This window comes from Dromaius novaehollandiae, chromosome 6, assembly GCF_036370855.1.
Source record: "Dromaius novaehollandiae isolate bDroNov1 chromosome 6, bDroNov1.hap1, whole genome shotgun sequence".
Classification (NCBI taxonomy): domain Eukaryota; kingdom Metazoa; phylum Chordata; class Aves; order Casuariiformes; family Dromaiidae; genus Dromaius; species Dromaius novaehollandiae.
This window is the reverse complement of record NC_088103.1, coordinates 32,542,197-32,559,343: the sequence shown is the minus strand read 5'-3', so window position 1 is coordinate 32,559,343 and position 17,147 is coordinate 32,542,197. Positions and strand designations below refer to the sequence as shown.

General features: G+C 63.9%; 1 protein-coding gene across 4 annotated transcripts; it reads left to right on the top strand.

The window, feature by feature from the left end:
• Positions 1 to 448: 448 nt before the first annotated feature.
• PPRC1 (PPARG related coactivator 1) lies at positions 449 to 16,624 on the top strand. 4 transcript variants are annotated; one of them, XM_064514119.1, is made up of 14 exons: positions 449 to 637; positions 5,258 to 5,401; positions 5,698 to 5,853; positions 6,364 to 6,477; positions 7,120 to 9,892; positions 10,336 to 10,389; positions 10,805 to 10,865; positions 11,364 to 11,431; positions 11,637 to 12,429; positions 14,420 to 14,593; positions 14,871 to 14,934; positions 15,214 to 15,335; positions 15,484 to 15,635; positions 16,296 to 16,624. In XM_064514119.1, the coding sequence occupies exons 1-14, from the start codon at positions 503 to 505 to the stop codon at positions 16,397 to 16,399; spliced, it is 4,914 nt and encodes a 1,637-aa protein (XP_064370189.1). In that variant the 5' UTR covers positions 449 to 502; the 3' UTR covers positions 16,400 to 16,624. The 4 variants fall into 4 exon arrangements, with proteins under 4 accessions (XP_064370189.1, XP_025958656.2, XP_025958655.2 ...); XM_026102870.2 differs by lacking the exon at positions 449 to 637 and having other exon boundaries at positions 853 to 5,401; positions 5,701 to 5,853; XM_026102869.2 differs by lacking the exon at positions 449 to 637 and having other exon boundaries at positions 854 to 5,401.
• The last annotated feature ends 523 nt before the right edge of the window (positions 16,625 to 17,147 follow it).

Here is a 17,147-nt window from a genome sequence, read left to right as displayed (position 1 = left end):
AGCCGCCGCGCCGCCGCCCACGTGGGAGGTGCCGGGCAGGGTCCCGCTCGCCGCGGGAAAACGCGGCGCAGCCCCGCCCCGATTGGGCGCTTCCCGCCGGTGACGTCCGCGCCGCCCCGCCCACCGCGCGCCTCAGGGCGGTGCCGCCCGCCGCGCCGCGCCCCCAACAAAGATGGCGGCGAAGCCCATGCGCCCGCCCGCTCTCAAGATGGCTGCCCGCCCGTAAGATGGCCCCTTCCCAAGCCTGCGCCCGTCGCCCGCCGCGGCGCCCGGGGCCTGCACGCTGGCGGCCCTGAGGCGCTCGCCGGCTGCCCGGCCGGCGCCGGGCGAAGGGCCGCCGCGGGGGCGAGGCCCGGCGGCGGGGCGCGGAGCGGCGGCGGCGAAGGGGTGCGCTCCCGGCGTGCCCCGCGCGGCGCGGCTCCCGCCGGGAGCTGTAGTGCGGGGCGGGCCTCGGTCACGTGGCGCGCCCGGCAGTGGCCGCGCTGGGAGCGGAGGCGCCAAGATGGCGGCGCTGTGGGGCGGAGCGGCGGCCGCCGCGACCGGAGCCGGCGCCGCCGGGGCCGGGGCCGCCGCGCGGAGCCCGGCGGGCGGCAGCGCCGCGGCCGAGCCGCCCCTCGGCGCCGGCGTCCCCCTGCAGGTAGGCGGCGGCGGCGGGCGGACGGGCGGACGCCGGGCCGCGCCGTGACACGTGGAGGCCGGGGCGGCTCCCGCGGCGGCACCACGTGTGCCGGGACCGGGCCGGGCAGCCGCGGCCGGCGCCCTGCCGCGGCGTCGCGGCCCAGGGGTCTCGGCGGTCCGCGGGCGCCGCTCTGCGAGGCTGGCGGGAGCTTGGTGGGGGGCCGGGGGCTGCCGCAGCCCCCTCGGGAGCGGGGGGACGCGCCTGCCGCCCCGGGCGGGCCCGAGCTGTGGCGGGTCGGGCCCCCCTGGCCGCCCCCGTTCCCTCCGCGCTGTCGCTCCGGTTGGGGCCGCGCGGGAGACGCAGCGGCACAGCGGGCTGCGGGGCCGGGCGCTGGGGTCCGGTCCCGCGGCCGGTGCTGCGCGGACGGGCAGCACGCATGGGGTCTCGGAGCGTCCCCGGGTGGGACCGGAGGACACCTGCTCTTTGCACTGATGGAGACTTTGGGGGAGCCTCATGCTTCTGCCCCTTCCAGTTCACGCGGGGCTGGAAAGACGCCCCTCGTCTCCTGTGCGTTATTGCTCCCTGCGTCCCAGCGGTGCCTGGTTGAGCCGTTTGCCCTGCAGTTGTGGGGCGGCCCCGGAGCTCGTCCTGGCGGCCTGGGCTGCGCAGGGCGCTTCTGCCTAGGTGAGGGTCGCCCTCGCGGCGCTGAGCTAGCGATGCTGCAGGAGACCCTGCCGAGCCCGTGCGGAGGATGCCGAGGCTTTGTGTTCTCCCTGGCATCAGCAGAGCAGCCCGTAAGCGTGTGGCGGGGAAGGCAGGTGCGTTTGCACATCATGCTGCCCAAAAGCAGCTGAGGAACCTCTATGGAGCATGCTCTTCCCAGCCACCAGGCCATGTCGCGCCGGAGCATTCCCCGGCCTGCCTGGGTGGAGCCCTGCGACTTCAGGCTTGTGCCCAGCCCTCGCCCGGCTTGCTCCAGGTGAGAGCTGCCTTGGACTTTGCACTGCTCAGTGGGGAGCTCTCGTAGGCCCTTGCACAAGTCCGCTCGCGCCTCGAGGAGCTCAAGGAAGCACATGCCGGCGGAGGCCCGCTCCTCGACGTCTGTTGGGCGTCACAGCCTTGCCCGGTGCTGCGCACGAGGAGGCTGGTGTGCTCAGCTCTCCTTGGCTCCCAAGGAGAGCTGCCCTGCTGTGGGTCCATCTGAACTGGTGGATGTGGTTTCTCAGGACAGAAACTCTATGTAATTGAAGCTTCTTGAAGCGTCTGCTTGGCTCCGTGTTTAAAATGCCAGCGGGGGCCTCTCAGGGAGGGGGAATGGCTGTGGGGAGAGCTGCAGCAGGAGCAGGCTGGTGCCCACTCTTTGGGCCCTCTTTATTTCAAGCTGTTGGTTTGAATGCCAGTTCCTGATGTGTTGCTGGAATCCCCCCTTTCCCCACTGGTGACACCCCACATCTGCCTGTCCCAGGAGCCGCTGCAGTGCCGGCTGCTTGGGCACAGCATGGTACGAGCCCAAGCCTGTCCTTGAGCATCCCCTTGACCCACAGTGCATGGCCTTGTGGCCACTGCGCTGCTGAGCGTAAAGCAAACACAGGGAGCTGTGAGGGCTCACAGGGTTGCTGCTCCGAGTTGGAAGAGAGCAGGGGACGCGGCAGGGTCTCCGGCAGCCAGGAGAGCCTGGGCAGGGATGCAGGGAGCAGGCTCAGCGGGTTTGTACCCCCGCCTGACGCACGGTGCCGAGGGCTGAGCGAGGTGCCCAGCCCCAGGTGGATCAAAGGCAGCTCTGGGGGAATGCAGTCTTGTTCGCTGGTGACTCACAGCTGTGGGACTCCTTGTTGCAAGACGCTGAGTCAAAAGAGTGAAGGAGGGCTTGGGAGATCGCCCTCCCTCCAAGGCTGTGGGCTGGAGCCGCAGGAAAAGGCTTTTTGAGTGGGAGGATTTCACTTCCCTCCAAATGTCCAGCGCAGGTCACAGCTGGGAGCCTCTTATTAGATGCTGCCTTCGAGGGGAGCCAGCCTGCACAGGCATATATGTGAGATGGGCAGGGGCAGAGCGGCATGGCCCTGGGGATGCCAAGCCCGGGGCGTCCCCCGGACCCCCGCACAGTCAGCAGCAAGGCTGAGCCGGAGGCATGGGCTGCACGTCCCTCGGCCGGCTGCTGCTCCGTGGTAGACCTCCTGCCTGGCTGGGTGGCTCCACCGGCAGACAAGACGCATCTGTCTGTCCGTTGGTTGCTGCTGACTCAAAGCTGCAGGACGGCGTTTGGCAGTGCAGGGCGTGTGAGTGTTAATGCGCTTCCCGGCTCCTCTGATGGCTCCTGGTATCTCCAGGAGGGCTTGCCAGGAATCGCATCCAGTCTGTGCTGTAGCTGACTGCCAGCAGGGCTCTCTGCGTCTGGCTCTGAGGGGGAGCCAGCTCCGGCCAAGGGAGGAGGCTGGAGACAGCGAGCAGTAAAACTGCTCTGCAGCCTGTTCTGCTTGGGAGGGGAGGCTGTGCCGTTCTGCGCGGTCTGACCGGCCTGGCTGTGTGTGCGCGTGGGGCAGCGATGCGCCAGGATCACCAGCGCGGTCCCTGCATGGCGTCAGGCTCTGCTTTGAGATGGAGAGCCCCGGATATAGGGAGTCCAGGCTTGTGCCTCCTGCCCAGCTCCGAACGGCCACAAACTGTTGTTCTTTGGGGGCGCCGTATCCGTGCGTGATAACGGGACTGCACAGACGTCCTGGTGCCTGTTGGTTTTTCAAAAACGTTCATGAAGACCTGGGTCTGCTCGCTGTGGAGGGGCGATGGAAGAACAGAGACTTCCAGCTCTAGAGAAAGAAAGGACTGAAGTTTTTGATGTAAAGCTGAGGTGAGCTGAGCATCGGGCTTCCTAGGGACCTAAAAATAGAGCAGAGAGTTCATCACCAGGGCAAGCTGGGCCAGGTGGATGCAGGATGGAGCTGCATCACTGCGGGAACCTTGACTTTGATTTCCAGCCTGGCTGCTGAGATGCTGCTGCTCAGACCTCTGGGTTGCAGAGGGCTGGAGTCGGGCTGAGCCGTAACGGAGATGCCTGCCCTGTCTGATGGGGGCACGTCCGCGAGGACAAAAGCTCCGGAGGCTGGGGATTTGGGCACGTGGCTCTGGTGTTTGTGCGTTTCCCAGCTCGTGCTCCCAGGGAAATGCCAGGGTTGCAGCAGGCTGGCTGGGGGAGTGCCCTGCCTGCTTTCCCCCCGGTGCGTTTCCCCTCTCTGTGGAAGAGGATTTCAAAGGATGGGCAGGTCTGGCACTGGGGCCAGGGGTGTTTTGTCCTGCTCAGGCTTGTGCAAGCTGCAGTACCTGCATAAAACACAGGTGCACTGCATCACACACAGGCTGCTGTGTGACCTTGGCACCGGCGTGCCGGGGTTTAGGTGCTGGGGACAGCCCTGGATCTTGGGAGGAGTCCGATCCCTGGGAAAGGGCCTGGGCTCCCCCAGCCTGGGGCTTGGCTGGATTTTCCCCCATGCTGTTTTGGGGGGAGGAAGGCTCGCTGTCTGTTCCCTTTGCAGCTCTGGGAGGGAGGTGTGCTCTCCCAGGGCTCCTGGCCTTGGTCCTGTTATCTTCCCTGGCCACATTATCTCTGCGTGAGCCCATCTGCAAACAGTAACTCAAATGCTGTCTCGTGCCGGCGACACGGCTCCTCTGCGCCTTTGCCTCTGGCCGAGTCTGCGATAGCAGAGGGCGTGCGTCCTTGCGGCCCTGCTCGGGCAGGTTGGCCTCCAGTCCCTGCCCTCGCCAGGCATCTCGCCTGCTGCTGCCCTGTCCTGCACCTTGCTGCCTCCTTCCGAAGTTATCGGGCGTTACCCAAAGGTCCCTGAAGCTGGCTGAGGGGTCTGGAGAGAATGGGGACTGGGAAACTGAGGAAACAGTAGCAACAGAGTTGTTTTGGTCCTGAATCACGAGCCCAGGCTTATAGCAGAGATGTCTGGTCAAGGACTGGCAAGGACAGCCGGATACATCCCTGTTGCTGAGTCCTGCATGTTTGTTACAAATTTCGTAACGTTATGGGTTTATCTAAAGAGCCAACAGCGGGAGGCAGAGGAGCATGTGATGGTCCATGGGATGTGGGGGAGAAGCCTGCTTCTCCCTTCCCTGTTGTGCGTAAGAGGAGCACAGTATCAAACAGATCCTGGGAATTTCTGGAGTTTTATTAATTCATCCTTACCAATCCCATAACCTCTGAGCGCACGAGGTGTGAATTTTTGGTATGGTGGCATCTGTGGTGATTGAAAGGGTCTCGGAAGTGGCATTGTACAGTGTAGGGCTTTGTGCAGTGTAGTGGGCTGGTCCAGACCTCTCCCAAAAAGCAAGGAAGAAAGGTCCCGTGTGCTGTCTTCTGACCTGCAGCTTGGCTGCGTCCGACCGCCCCCCTCTGCACGTTTGCAGGAGGGTTTGGAGGTGCTGGGGTTGTTGCTGTGTGTCCAGCTGCTGTTCATGACACAGCTCTGGCAGAGCACAAGCCTGTTGGACGTCTGTGTGTGCTGCGGGGAGTGTGCAGCCTCCCATGGGCCTCGCGGAGATTGCAGCCGGCTCTGGCAGCTGGAGACGGCTGGTGGTGATGGGAGACCCCACGGTGATGGTTTGCAAAGCGTTTACCTGGTTCCCCCTGCTGCTTGCCAGTGCTTCTCCCTTGAGGAGGACGACTTGAACTTAACATCACTGGATGCAGAAACCATCCTGGAGGCTGAAGAGATCCTGGGGACGATGCAGAACTACCTTGACTCCTCTGTGATCTCCATCATCGAGGACCTCTCCCTCAGCGAGGTAGAACATCCATGCATGCAGCCCCCCGGTGGACCCCAGCTCGCAGAGGGCACCCTGCCGTCGCAGCAGATGGGGACGCTGGGGTTCCCTCCCAGCCTGGGGCATGCTCTGGCCCGAGGAGGGCTTCCCAGCAAGCTCACAGCAGTGCACGTGAGAAACAGTGACCTGGGCTGGTTCAGGTTACTGCCACAGCTGCTTTTTGGGGGGGGGGGGGTGGGGTGGGTGGCAGCTTCCCCTGTGGGCGGAGTCCCGTTGCTGTGCCCTGCTGCTCTGTGAGACTGGGCCTTCTCCTCCAGCAGAACAAGGCCTGCCTGGATGCACAGAATGAGCTGTCCCTGCTGACTGCCATCACGGAGATCCTGGACAGCACAGATGATGAGACCTTGTCCCCCTTTGACACCATCATGGACGCAGAGCTGCTGACTTCGCCTCGGGAGCGGGAGAATCCCTCGGTGAGTTGCGGGGTTCTCCCTGTTCTGGGGCAAAGCCAGCCCCAACCCCAAAACGCATGGGAAGATGCCCAAACTTGGCAATGGCAAGCCCCTTCCTGGCATGGGCATGCCCTGAGGGAGCACAGCGGTAGTCCCCAGTGCTTTAGGGCAGTCTCTGGGGCTGCTGCGTGCTGTCTGGCAGCATGTCAGAGAAGGGCTGAGACAGCTCTGGGTGCCCCAGGGACTCCCGTGCAAGCTCGGGGGGGCTGTGCCTTTGCTCTGTAATTTGGTGCAGAGCAAGAAATATGCTGGAAGCTTAGGGAAGCAGTGTGTCTGTCTCTGTGACCAACTGGGAGCGTGCATGCCAGGTTTTTGCTCCCTGGTGGAAATGCCAGGCCACTGCAGGGCTGCGGTATGGTCTGTCCCATCCCCATTGGGTAGCAGAGCTCTGGGGAGAGGCAGAAACTGCTGCAGGAACTGCAAGGGCACTTTGTGTTCTGCTGCTTCATGCTCTGTCCATTTTCTCACCAGTTTCAGAAGTTTCTCAGCTTATCCCGGCCATCCCTTGAGCGTGAGAGCCCTGCCCTGGAGCCTCCCAAGGGTCTCAGGCCTCTGAGCGGTGGCAGTGTCTCTGTGGTTGGGAAGGTGAGAGCTGAGCAGTGGATGCTGAAGCAGCCAGTGTTGGGGTGGTGCTGGGGTAACTGTGTCCCTGCTGCCGCCCCCCGGCGCTGAGAGAGACACGGTCAGGGTAGGACTCACTTTGCAGCACTGCTGTGGTTTCAGAGCAGCTGCACAGCACGGTCTGTGCTCACGTGTCAGTGCACATGTGGCATGGCTGCTGCCCGTGGCGCGGCGGTGTTGGGAGTGGTGCAGAAGGAGGCGACTCTGATTTCTCCTTCGCTCTCCCCCACGCGTTATGTTATGTGCGCGCCGCGAGCTGTTCCCTGGGCTCTGCAGGTCCCTGCCTGCCCTTGTACCCGGTGCAAACATCCTCTCCCAGATGTGATGCCTGCAGGGCGAAGCCAGCCCTGGCTGGAGTGGGAGGAGGGAAGCCCCCTGGCAGAGGGGCAGTGCAGGACTGAGGATGCTGCCGAGTCCCCATGGGGTGGAGGGTGTCCCGCTCTGTAATGTGCCATTGTGAGGGTGGAACATGTATTCCAGGTTTTTATCTGCCAGGGGTCTTGCTGCAGACTTGCAGCGGACCCACTCTTTCCAGTGCCGGGGACATCTCGGGTGAAAGCCCTGCTGGTTCAAGGAGCTGACACTGGCTCTGGTTCCCTTTCTCAGACCGACCCAGACCTGATTTGGGACCGTGCTGCTCACAGCCTCGAGGACCCAGCACTACCAAAGAAGCAAGTCTGCAGCACTCCACGGGTAGAGAGGAAGCTGGGCCGGCACTGGGCCCGAGAGCAGCCCCTGCCGCAGCGCAGTGACGGAGAGGAAGAGGAGGAGGAGGCTGCTTTGAGCCCAGAGCTAGACAGCAGCATGGAGGCTGCAGAGTTTTGCGTGAGCGAGGCCAGAGCAGTGCTGGAGGAGCGTGAAGACCCCTGTATCATCAACACAGGAGACGTGTCCCTGAGCGAGCTGGTGAAGTCCATGCACCCCTACTGCCTACCCACCTTCACCGTGTGCCTGGACCCTGAGAGTGAGCCCGTGGCCAAGGAGCTCCTGAATGGTCCTGTCTTGTTGGAAATTGTGCCTGGTGAGGGGGAGAGCATGGAGATCCCTGTGGTCCTGCAGCCGTTGGCCCCTAGCTTCCCTGACCTGGAACCACAGCTCCTGGGAGCAGAGAAGAGTGCTGAGGAGTCAACTCTGGAGGATAACAAGGGGCTGCAGGGAGCCCCTGCCCAGGAAAACAAGTTGGAGGAGGAGGAGAAGAGGCCACTTGAGAAGGAACCTTCCTGCACAACCCCAGAGAGCAAGTCCCCACCGGAGATGACAGCACCTGCAGCCGGTCACCCAGAGAGCAGCTCCCAGCGCAGCACAGAGATGCTGGCTGGTGGGAAGCGCGAGGGCTCTGAGAAGGGCCGCGGACGCGAGAGAGCAAGGAAGAGTCGGAAAAAGAAAATGGAGGAAGCCCAAAGTGAGCAGGCCAGGCCAGGCAGGGACTGCGTGGCCCACCGGCTCCGCTCAGCCAGCTCCACGCGGCCCCAGGCCCTGGGCCAGCCGCCCACCAGCCAGCGCCGGGCAGCGCGACCCTCCATCCAGGTCTCGGACTTCCTGGCCAAGCAGCTGGAACGAGCCAGGAAGGAGGGACAAATGGAGCTGCGTGCTGACCGGGCCCCGCGGCCCCGCGGCAGGCCCCGAAGCACAGCGGGGGCCTCCCTACCTAAAAAAAAGCACCTGGAGCCTCAGAAGGAGCCGGAGCTGGAAGCAGTGAGCGCGGCACTGGCTGCAGAGAAGGCTGAGACCATGGTGCTTTTGGAGAAGGCTGCACCAAGCACGGAGGACCTGCTGGCAGTGGTGCAGCCCAGCCCAGCAGAGCAGGATGAGGCCAAGGGGGACGCACAGCTGCCTGTCAGTCAAGATACCAGGAACTCGGAGGCTGCCTCTCCGCTCCGCAGCGGGGAGCAGGGTGTGGGCATGGAGCCCCCCCAGAGCCTGCAGGCGGCAGAGCCAGGCGAGGGCCTGCCCAAGGAAGCCAAGCCCAAGGCCCTGAGCCTGCGGGAGTATCGCATGCGCATGCTGCATCGCCAGCCCGGCCCCGGCAGCAGGAAGGACAGCGAGAAGCAGGTGGCCAGCAAGTGGCCCAGCATCCCAGAGCCACCGACTGAGCTGGCAGAGATCCCCTGCCTGGTATCACCCACGCGCCCGGCCGCTGAGACGGCCGGCACCCAGAAGAGCCCGGAGAAACCCGCCAGCCCTGTTGCTGTCTCTTCTCCCGCCAGCAAAGCTCCCACCACTTCGGCTCCAGCTCCAGCGCCCCCGGCTGCTCCACTGCCCTCCGCAACACCGATGCCTTTCGTCGCACCAAACGTGCCCCCAGCTGCGGGGGTGGCCCCCGCGGGGATGCCACCAGCCTCTGCCGGTGCTTACGCCCTCTACCCATCCGTGCCTTCCTGGCCCTGCTTCGGCCCGCAGCCCGTGGGCTGCCACGGTTTGCCCCCGCCGCCCAATGCCGGCTCACCCAATACTTTTCACATGGTGCCTGGCCTCCCGCCTCCGGCCATGGCCTGGCCTCCGCCTGCCATGCCGCCCCCACCCCCCTTTGGCCCTGGCACCCCCTATGCCCCGGTAGGCTGGGCCCCCCCATCCTACTGGCCGGGAATCCCGCTGCCACCCCCAGTGCCTCCCCTGGCATATGGAGACCCAGGAGCTGCCCTGCAGAGCGCTGCAGCCGCTGCTGCCTTCCCAGCCGGCAGCCACCCCGGCGCAGCCCTCCTGCATGGGCAGCCTCCCCCGGCCCTCGCGCCGGGCTGCCTGGAACCGCCTGCCTTCCCCACGCAGCCGCCTGCAGCCCCTGCCGGCGAGACGGGGGTCGCAGCCAGCCAGGCCAGGCCGGCCAGCAGGGTGTCTGACCCCAGGAGGCAGGCTCGGCTGGCAGGGGAGACCCCCCTCCCGAAGGCCCCGCCAGGTCCTGCCCCTGCCCAGCCCCTGGCAGCCCCTACCCACCCCAGCAGGGCCCCTCCTGCGGCTCCAGCCCAGCAGGCGACAGCCCCCCCAGCTGCTTCCACCCAGCCCCTGGAGGAGCCCCCAGCTCCAGCCTCCACCCAGCTCACGAAGGCCCCCCTGGCTGTCATCTCTAGCCCTACCGAGGTGTCCCCTGGTGCTGTCCCTTTTGGAGAGTCTCCTGTCACCCACCCCATAGAGGAGGCTCTAGGGCCAGGCAGGGGTGCAGCAGAGAAGGCCCTGCTGGAGACCAAGGCAGCTGCCCAGCAGGAGCCCCCCAGCCAGAAGACCATCACCCAGGCCACAGCAGCACCAGTAAAAGCGGGACGAGAGAGCAGCCTGCCTGCCAGGGCACCTCCTGTGCGGCCATGGAGGCATCAGCCGCTCATCAGCCTGGCGCAGCCCAGCGACAGCAGCAAGGACATCGTGCAAGCCTTCATCAGCGAGATCGGTGAGCGGGAGCAGGATGGCAAGGTGCTGGGCAGAGCATCCCCAGCCAGCGAGGCTGTGGTGCTCCGGGGAGCTGTGGGTAGCAGGACTCCTTTCAACCGGTGTTCCTGCAAAGTCGTGCCTGCGGGGTTGCCCCGTGCTCTTGAGTCTCTTCCCAGTGCTCTGCTGGGATGTGGCTTCCCTTGGGTTGGTTGTTTGGGCTTTTTACACCCAGATTGGTCTCTGCTGGGGCTGCTGGGCCAGGCAATCTTGTCCCCACTGCCAGAGGTGCAGGGTAGAGCTCCTGCTGCGGGTGTTGTGGCTGCTTCTCCCCAGAGCTCGCCCAGCCGCCAGGGCAGGCTGGCCTGGGGTAGCATGGGGCCAGTCTGTCTTGGCACCGCGTGTCCCCTCGGCACCGGGAGGGTGCTGGCTGACCTGACTTGCCATGTTCTCTTCCCGGCCCAGGCATCGAAGCCACTGACCTGTCCAGCCTGCTGGAGCAGTTTGAGAAGTCTGAAGGTGCGGATGCGGCGTGCCATCCCCTGCGGGGTTCCCTCCATGCCCTGCCAGCATCCCTGGGATGTCTGCGCTCCCTGCCGGCCTCGGCTGTGCAGCGGGATGGGAGCGGGGTGGCTTCGTGGGCTGGTGTTACCCTGCCCGGGTGCCTTGTGCTGGGGCACCTCTGTGCTCTGCCTTCCTCTCCCTCCTGCCCTGGGGAAGTGGCTGGAGATCTCTGGGGCAGCCAGGGGGGCGGTGAAGAGCCTGGGAAGAAAGGGGACACTCAACAGCTTCCTGCAGGAGCTGGGTCAGGGTGCTGCGAAGCATCTCCTTCGCTGTGCCTGGAGCGGTCTCTGCATGCCTGTATGCAGGGTCTCTTCCCCCTGCCCTCCAGTCACGGCCTCCCATCACCCTCATGTACGTGCTGTCTTTGCAGCCAAGAAGGAAGAGGCTCCCGTGCAGCCCCCCGAGGACAGGCGGCCGGCGGCAAGCTCTGGGTGAGTGCGGAGATCTCTGCGCTCCTGGCCCAATGTCGCACTCCACATGCCTGTGCAGCTGGTGGCACCGGGAGCCTGAGCCCTGTGTTCAGCAGTGTTGCGGAACAGCTCTGGGTCCTGGCAGGGGTCTGAACTGCCCCAGGGCCTCCATCCACTGGCCTGGGAGCGACTGAGCTGAAGCTAGTCTGAGCTGCAGCTCCTTGCTGGGCGGGAGGCCAGAGCTGGCAGTAAGGGGGCTGTGGCAGAGTTTGGGGAAGGCAATGATGAGTAGGTTGGGGCTATCCAGCTCCAGTCTTGGGGCTCTTGTAGACCCCTTGTGTCCCCCTGCCCAGGGCAGCTAGGGCATGTGCTGAGTGTCCTGTGACCACCTCCATGCCCTGGGTCCTGCAGCAGTGCCACAGCTGGCGTTGGATGACCCTGCGAGCCTGTGCCTGTGGCGTATGGACAGGGGCAGGGCTTTGGCTGCTGCTTACGATAAAGCTCCTTTCCTGTTCTCAGATCCGAGAACCAGCAGGACAGGAAGCCCCCAGACAGCCTGCAGGCCTCTGAGCTGGCCAACGTGGCAGGTAATGCCCGGGAGTGAGGTGGGGGCTGTGGCAGGGGAGCCGGCGGTGTCCCGGCAGGGACTGTCACCAGACTGGGGTTGGTCGGAGAGGTCTCCAGGGCTTGAGGGGAGCTGGGATGGAAGTCCCGGCCAGGGGGTTGCAGTGAGTGGCTGCTCCCATCTCTGCTTCGCCTGGGTCCACTCCTGAAAGCTCCCTGCTCCCACAGGCCTCACCCCGCCAGCAACACCTCCCCACCAGCTCTGGAAGCCGTTGCCTGCTGTCTCACTGCTGGCCAAGACCAAATCGCCCGGGTCCGCACCCCAGGAAGGGACCCAGAAGACCACCAAGCTCACAAAAGCCAAACAACTGCCCCAGAGCAAGCTCCAGGGGAAGAGCACGGTGCCTGCCCCGGCTGGCTCAGCCCCCAGCCACGTGTGCTCGGGAGACCACGACTACTGCATCCCGGGTACGGCGCGGCCGGAGAGCAGCGCCAGCGCGCAGCCCCCTGCCGAGAGCGGCTCCCGCTGGAATGTCAAACACCACCAGGACATCACTATCAAACCCATCTCCTCCTTAACCAAACGGACGCTGGACCAGCCCAAGCCCACCCCGGCAGCCCCCGCTACTGCCGTGGGGCCCAGCCAGGAGCCCCTGGGGAAGGCCTGCCTAGCCCCCCTGGATTATCGGACTAGCGTCCCCAGCAAGGCCATCGCCAGGGGCAGCAGCCCCCCCACCTCGGTGCTCCTGTCTCCAGCCGCATCCCCTTGTCGGGACCAGGACATGCGGACTCCCAGTGCCCAGCCCAGCCATGCTGCTGCCAAGAGGTCCCTGCGCTGCTACCGGAGACCCCGGGACTCGCCCAGCCCCTCTGCTGGCAGCTGGAGGGCTGGCAGGAGCCGTGCCAGCCGCTCTTTCAGCTCCAGTTCAGATGGAGCTAGTGAGTCCTCATCTTCGTCTTCATCCTCATCTTCCCGATCCCGGTCGAGGTCATTCTCCCCACCACCCAAGCGGTGGAGAAGGTAAGTGGGAGAGTGTCCACACGCTCTTTGGGCGTTGCTGTCTTGCACAGCTGTGTTGTGATCAGAACATTTGGGGAGGGTGCCCAGACACCACTTTACAGATCTGCTTCATGGTGGCAGCACCTGACCATTTTTTCCCGTGAGGTCTCTCTGAAGTGAAACTTGGCTCACAGTGAGCAATGTAGAGCGGGAGAGCTGGTGTGACACTCTGCCAGGGCAGCTGGGTGTCTGGCACAACCCCACATCTGGGCAGGTGTGCTGGAAAGCTGTCTTCGAGCAGGGTTTTGGAGGCTTGGCTTTTTGATACATTCTCTGGGGTATTAACGCAGGTTATTAGTGTTTGTGCTCTGGGGCTGGTGCAGCCCTAGGTGTAGAAATGAGATGAGCAGCAATCACAGCAGGGAGGCGCTGGAGCGAAGCAGGGAAAAGCCCCGCCGGCTTGACCGGCATCGGGGGATTCCCAACGCTCCTTAGCAATGCAGCTGTGTAACAAGGCAGGGCAGCGTGGTCTCTCAGGGAAACGTTTCTTTTGGTGTCCTTGTGCATCTGGGTGATCTAGTGGGACATCTCGCTGCACAGCCTGTCCCAGCTGGGGTGAGAGGCACTGGAGCTGGTAAGGGCTCCCTCGCTGCCTCTTCCTGGAGCCGGTTTCATCAGCCAGTTCCAGAGATGCCTCTGGTTGCTGGGTGTGAAGGACTTGTCAAATCAAGGCCCTTCCATCAGTAGTTGATGGGTGTGGAGGAGAAGAGGGCAAGTATGTAGTCACATGATCCAGAAATGTGCAGCTGGGGGATGTGCCACATCAGGTTTGGTTCTCCAGCAAGTGCAGCTCGACCTGTGCTGGGAAACGTCCCCTGTGGGCTGTACTGCCCTGGCCTGCTCTCGCCCAGGAGCGTGCCCAGAACGGCGTGTATGCCACTGCCAGCCTGCAGGCCCCTGTCTGGGCTCAGGGCCTGGGCCGGTCTACAGTGAGGATCACCTGTGGACAGCATGTTTAGAGAGGGACCCTGCTGCTGGCTGGAGGCTGTGCAGCTTGCTCACAGACGGGTTTCAGTCCTGCTGCCCTTAAGCTTTGCCTGGCCCTGCCAGAGGAGCTCTTGCAGGCAGGAGGCAGCGGGCGCAGAAGGCAAGCTCTATCCCATGCCCCTTGGTGCAGCCACACACTTACACTCTCTGTTAGCTTGGCTTTTGAGTGCAGGGCGGATGTGACAGCTCCAATGTTATTCTCATCCCCACCAGCACCTGCTTGTCCTCAGCCTGCAGGACCCCTGACCCTGTGTTCCCCTTTGGGAGCTCACCACGGCAGCTGGGCCTGCTTCTCCCCAAAGAGGCTTGGCCCTGCTCCCCGTAACCCCATACCGGAGAGGCTGCACTTCCTCCTCTGGTATCCAGCAAGGCCACAAGGGGTCAATTTTGAAGCATGGGAAGCACTGATTCTCCTTCCCTGCTCTGTCCTGGGGCCTCCCACAACAGCTGTTTGCCTGAGACCTGTCTGCAAAGCGATTGGCACAGCTGTTTGCACGTTCAGACCTCCCGCACCAGCAAGGTTGTGATGTCTCCTTGCTCGGGAGCCCTCAAGCCAGGCCCTGGGCTGTCCCAGTCCTGCTGCACAGACCAGGCAGTGGGGCTGTGGGGCTCAGCACAGCAGTCCCTGCCCCCTCAGGTTCTTGCCTAGCTGTGCCTGTGTGCCAGACGGTTTCCCCAGGCCTATTTCTTGCTCTTTGGAGGCTGTGCCTGGTGTGAGCCAGGGCCCTGTGGGCTGCAGTGTTTATAGCCAAGTGAAGCAACATACCTGTGCTGCTGTTGCTGCCCCTGTCAAACGCAGGCAGATGTTTCCATAGATCTGTCTGCTCTGGGGAGCCTGGTGGGTCCTGTCTGAGTGGGGATGCTGGGTACCCCAGGGTCGTGGGAGAATGGAGGTCTCTCTCCTCCCTGGAGCCTCGTGGTGCAGGGAGGGCCTGGTGCTGAGCTGAGTCTCTCCTTCCCCCAGGTACCACTCAAGATGCTCCCACAGCTCCTCCTCCCGCTCCAGCTGTGGGTCATGTGGCAGATCCCGGGACAGGTCCTCATCCTCCTCCTCATCATCCTCCTACTCATCTAGGTCCACGTCCCGCAGCCAGTCCCGCTCCCCCTCTCCCCGCAGGAGGAGTAACAGGCGGAGAAGGTGAGTGTGGGCCCCCCTGCCTTGTGCTGGGCTCCTGCAGGGATTTGAGCTCTCTGAACCTTCTCCTGGTCTCCTCTGTCCCAGGCAGGGGTGGACCTACTCCCTGTGCGTCTCCCCAGTGTGCTGGCCCTGTCAGGCCCCGGGATAGCTCTTTGATGCCAGCCTAGGCCCACACTGCTTGGCCACAGGAGCCAGGGATGGGACTCTAGGCAGGGTGTGCTGCCTTCAGCATCCCCTGTGACCCTGCAGCTCATGTGTCTGCTTTCTACCCTGCCAGATACAGTTACGACGCCCAGGACCACTACCAAAGGCAGAGGATCCTCCAGAAGGAACGTGCAATAGTGAGTGCTGCATGGGCCATGGGGCTGGGAAGCTGGGAATGGGGAGCTGGGGCTCCTTAGCCACACCATCGCTTCAGAGAGCCGTGGGGTATGGCCTTTCAGCCAGCATTGCTGGGAGGCCTGGCTGAGACACGGTGGGATGGGTGGCAATGGGGAGGAGCGTGCTCTGTGGAGGAGGACCTGTTCAGCAGGAGGGCTTGGAGGCAGCGAGTCCTTGGGCCTAGCTCGCTGGGGGTCCCCCCATCCCAGCTCACACGGACTGTGCATCCCTGCCCACAGGAGGAGCGGCGAGTTGTGTTCATCGGCAAGATCCCCAGCAGGATGACGCGGTCGGAGCTGCGGCACCGCTTCTCCGTGTTTGGGGACATCGAGGAGTGCACCCTGCACTTCCGCTCTGAGGGGTAAGAGCTGCGGGGAGATGGAGTGGCCCCTTTCCCAAAGATGGCTCCTCTTGCCCCTTTTCCCATCCCTCAAGGGGATGGCTGGCACAGGCCAAGAGGTGACAATTGCACTGTGTTGTTGCTGAACTCCTTCCTTGTCTGGTTCCAGGGACAACTATGGCTTTGTCACCTACCGCTATGCTGAGGAGGCCTTTGCCGCCATCGAGAGCGGGCACAAGCTGCGCCGCCCGGATGAGCAGCCATTTGACCTGTGCTTCGGCGGCCGCCGGCAGTTCTGCAGGAGGAACTACGCCGACCTGGGTGAGTCGCAGCAGCCCACAAGCTGTGGGGGCCACTCCGGATCCCCCTCCACCCCTTTCCTGCAGCCCCTGGCTCCTTCACCAGATGCACAGGGCAAGGAAGGAGTTGAGAGCATCTGGGCCGTGTCCCTCCTGGTTGTCTGTGCTGGCTCGCTGTTACCCTGCTGCCTCCCAGGAGAGGAACAAGGCTGTGGGGCCAGTTGAGCTGTGCCGCCAGTGGGTCAAGGATGGTTTATCCCCTCTGCCTGGCACCTGGGAAGCTGCCCTGGATGCTGTGTCCAGTTTGGGACCCAAAAGGAAGGTGGAGAAGCTGTAGAGGGTCCCGGGGGGCTGCCGGGGTGGGCAGAGCCCTGCAAGGAGAGGTGAGGGATGGGTGGGGGACGGGGCTAAAGGGGATCAGCCCCAGACCTGCAGCCGGGGAGGTCCTTGGGGGCAGGCAGGCCTAGCTGGGCTTGGCCACATCCAGGGCTGGGGTTAGTCCTGCCCCAAAGGGAGGTTGGACGGGTCCCTCCAGGGCTGCTGTGGTTTGTGACGGAGGCCAGGCCAGCTCTCGCCCTGGAGCTTGGCACGCAGAGTGAGGTGGGAAGGAGTCGCTGCAGTGACTGCCAGAAGCATGCCAGTCTCCCCGTGGCTCAAGGCAGCCTCTCCTCGTGTCTTCCAGACTCAAACCGGGAGGATTTCGACCCGGCCCCCGTCAAAAGTAAGTTCGACTCCCTGGACTTCGACACGCTGCTGCGGCAGGCACAGCGCAGCCTACGGAGGTAGCAGCAGGCAAGGCGGAGCGCCCGCCCCCGCTTTTATATTGAAATACAAAAGACAAAAAAAGTATGGAGAGAGATGAGTTTTTAAGAAAAAGAAAAAGGAAAAAAATTTGTTTTATAACCAATATTTAAGGAGGACGGGTCATTTCCCTTTGACTGGAGGGGCCCAGGCGAGCGGCAGCCCCAGGCTGGCCGCAGCCCTGTAATAAATGTGGATGCCCAAACGCCAGCGCTGCCTTGTCTCCCTCCTTTGTGCGTGCCCACTTCCCCAGGTGCGTGTGCTCGGGCTGCACCCCCTCGGGGCCCGAGGGCAGCGTGGCTGTGCCCTGGCTGCTCTAGGCTCAGCTACGGCCCCAGAGAGGGTAGAGCTGGTCGGGGAGTGGGGGCAGAGGTCGGTCGGGTGCGCTGTGGTCCTTGGGAATGAGCTTTCTGGGGAAAGTGGGGCAGGACTTGGGGTCGCGCTGGCTCTCTGAGCTGTCTACGCAACCCCCGAAGGGCCTGGTGTGGGGTGAACGCCTCTTCCAGGACAGGCAACGCGGCCCCCTCCAACGTGGTCCCTCGGGCCCCGCTGGGAGCTCCGGCTCGCTGGCTGGCCTGTGCCTGCCACTGTGTTTTGGGGCCACGTGTAGCTCCCGTGGTGGCCACGGAGGGGCAGTGCAAGATCCTCATCCGTGGCTGCTTCCCAGCGCAGGGCTGGGGTACGGGGGTCCCGAGCCCTTTGCTGAGCAGGAGCACGGGTGGGGGGGTCGTCC

Bases quoted from the DNA above. Each gene is read 5' to 3' on its own strand.
- PPRC1 (XM_026102869.2), top strand. From the start codon at position 5,072: ATGACACAGCTCTGGCAGAGCACAAGCCTGTTGGACGTCTGTGTGTGC. The intron at 9,893-10,335 runs GTGAGCGGGAGC...TTCCCGGCCCAG, and splicing joins AGCCTTCATCAGCGAGATCG to GCATCGAAGCCACTGACCTG. The intron at 11,432-11,636 runs GTAATGCCCGGG...CTGCTCCCACAG, and splicing joins TGAGCTGGCCAACGTGGCAG to GCCTCACCCCGCCAGCAACA.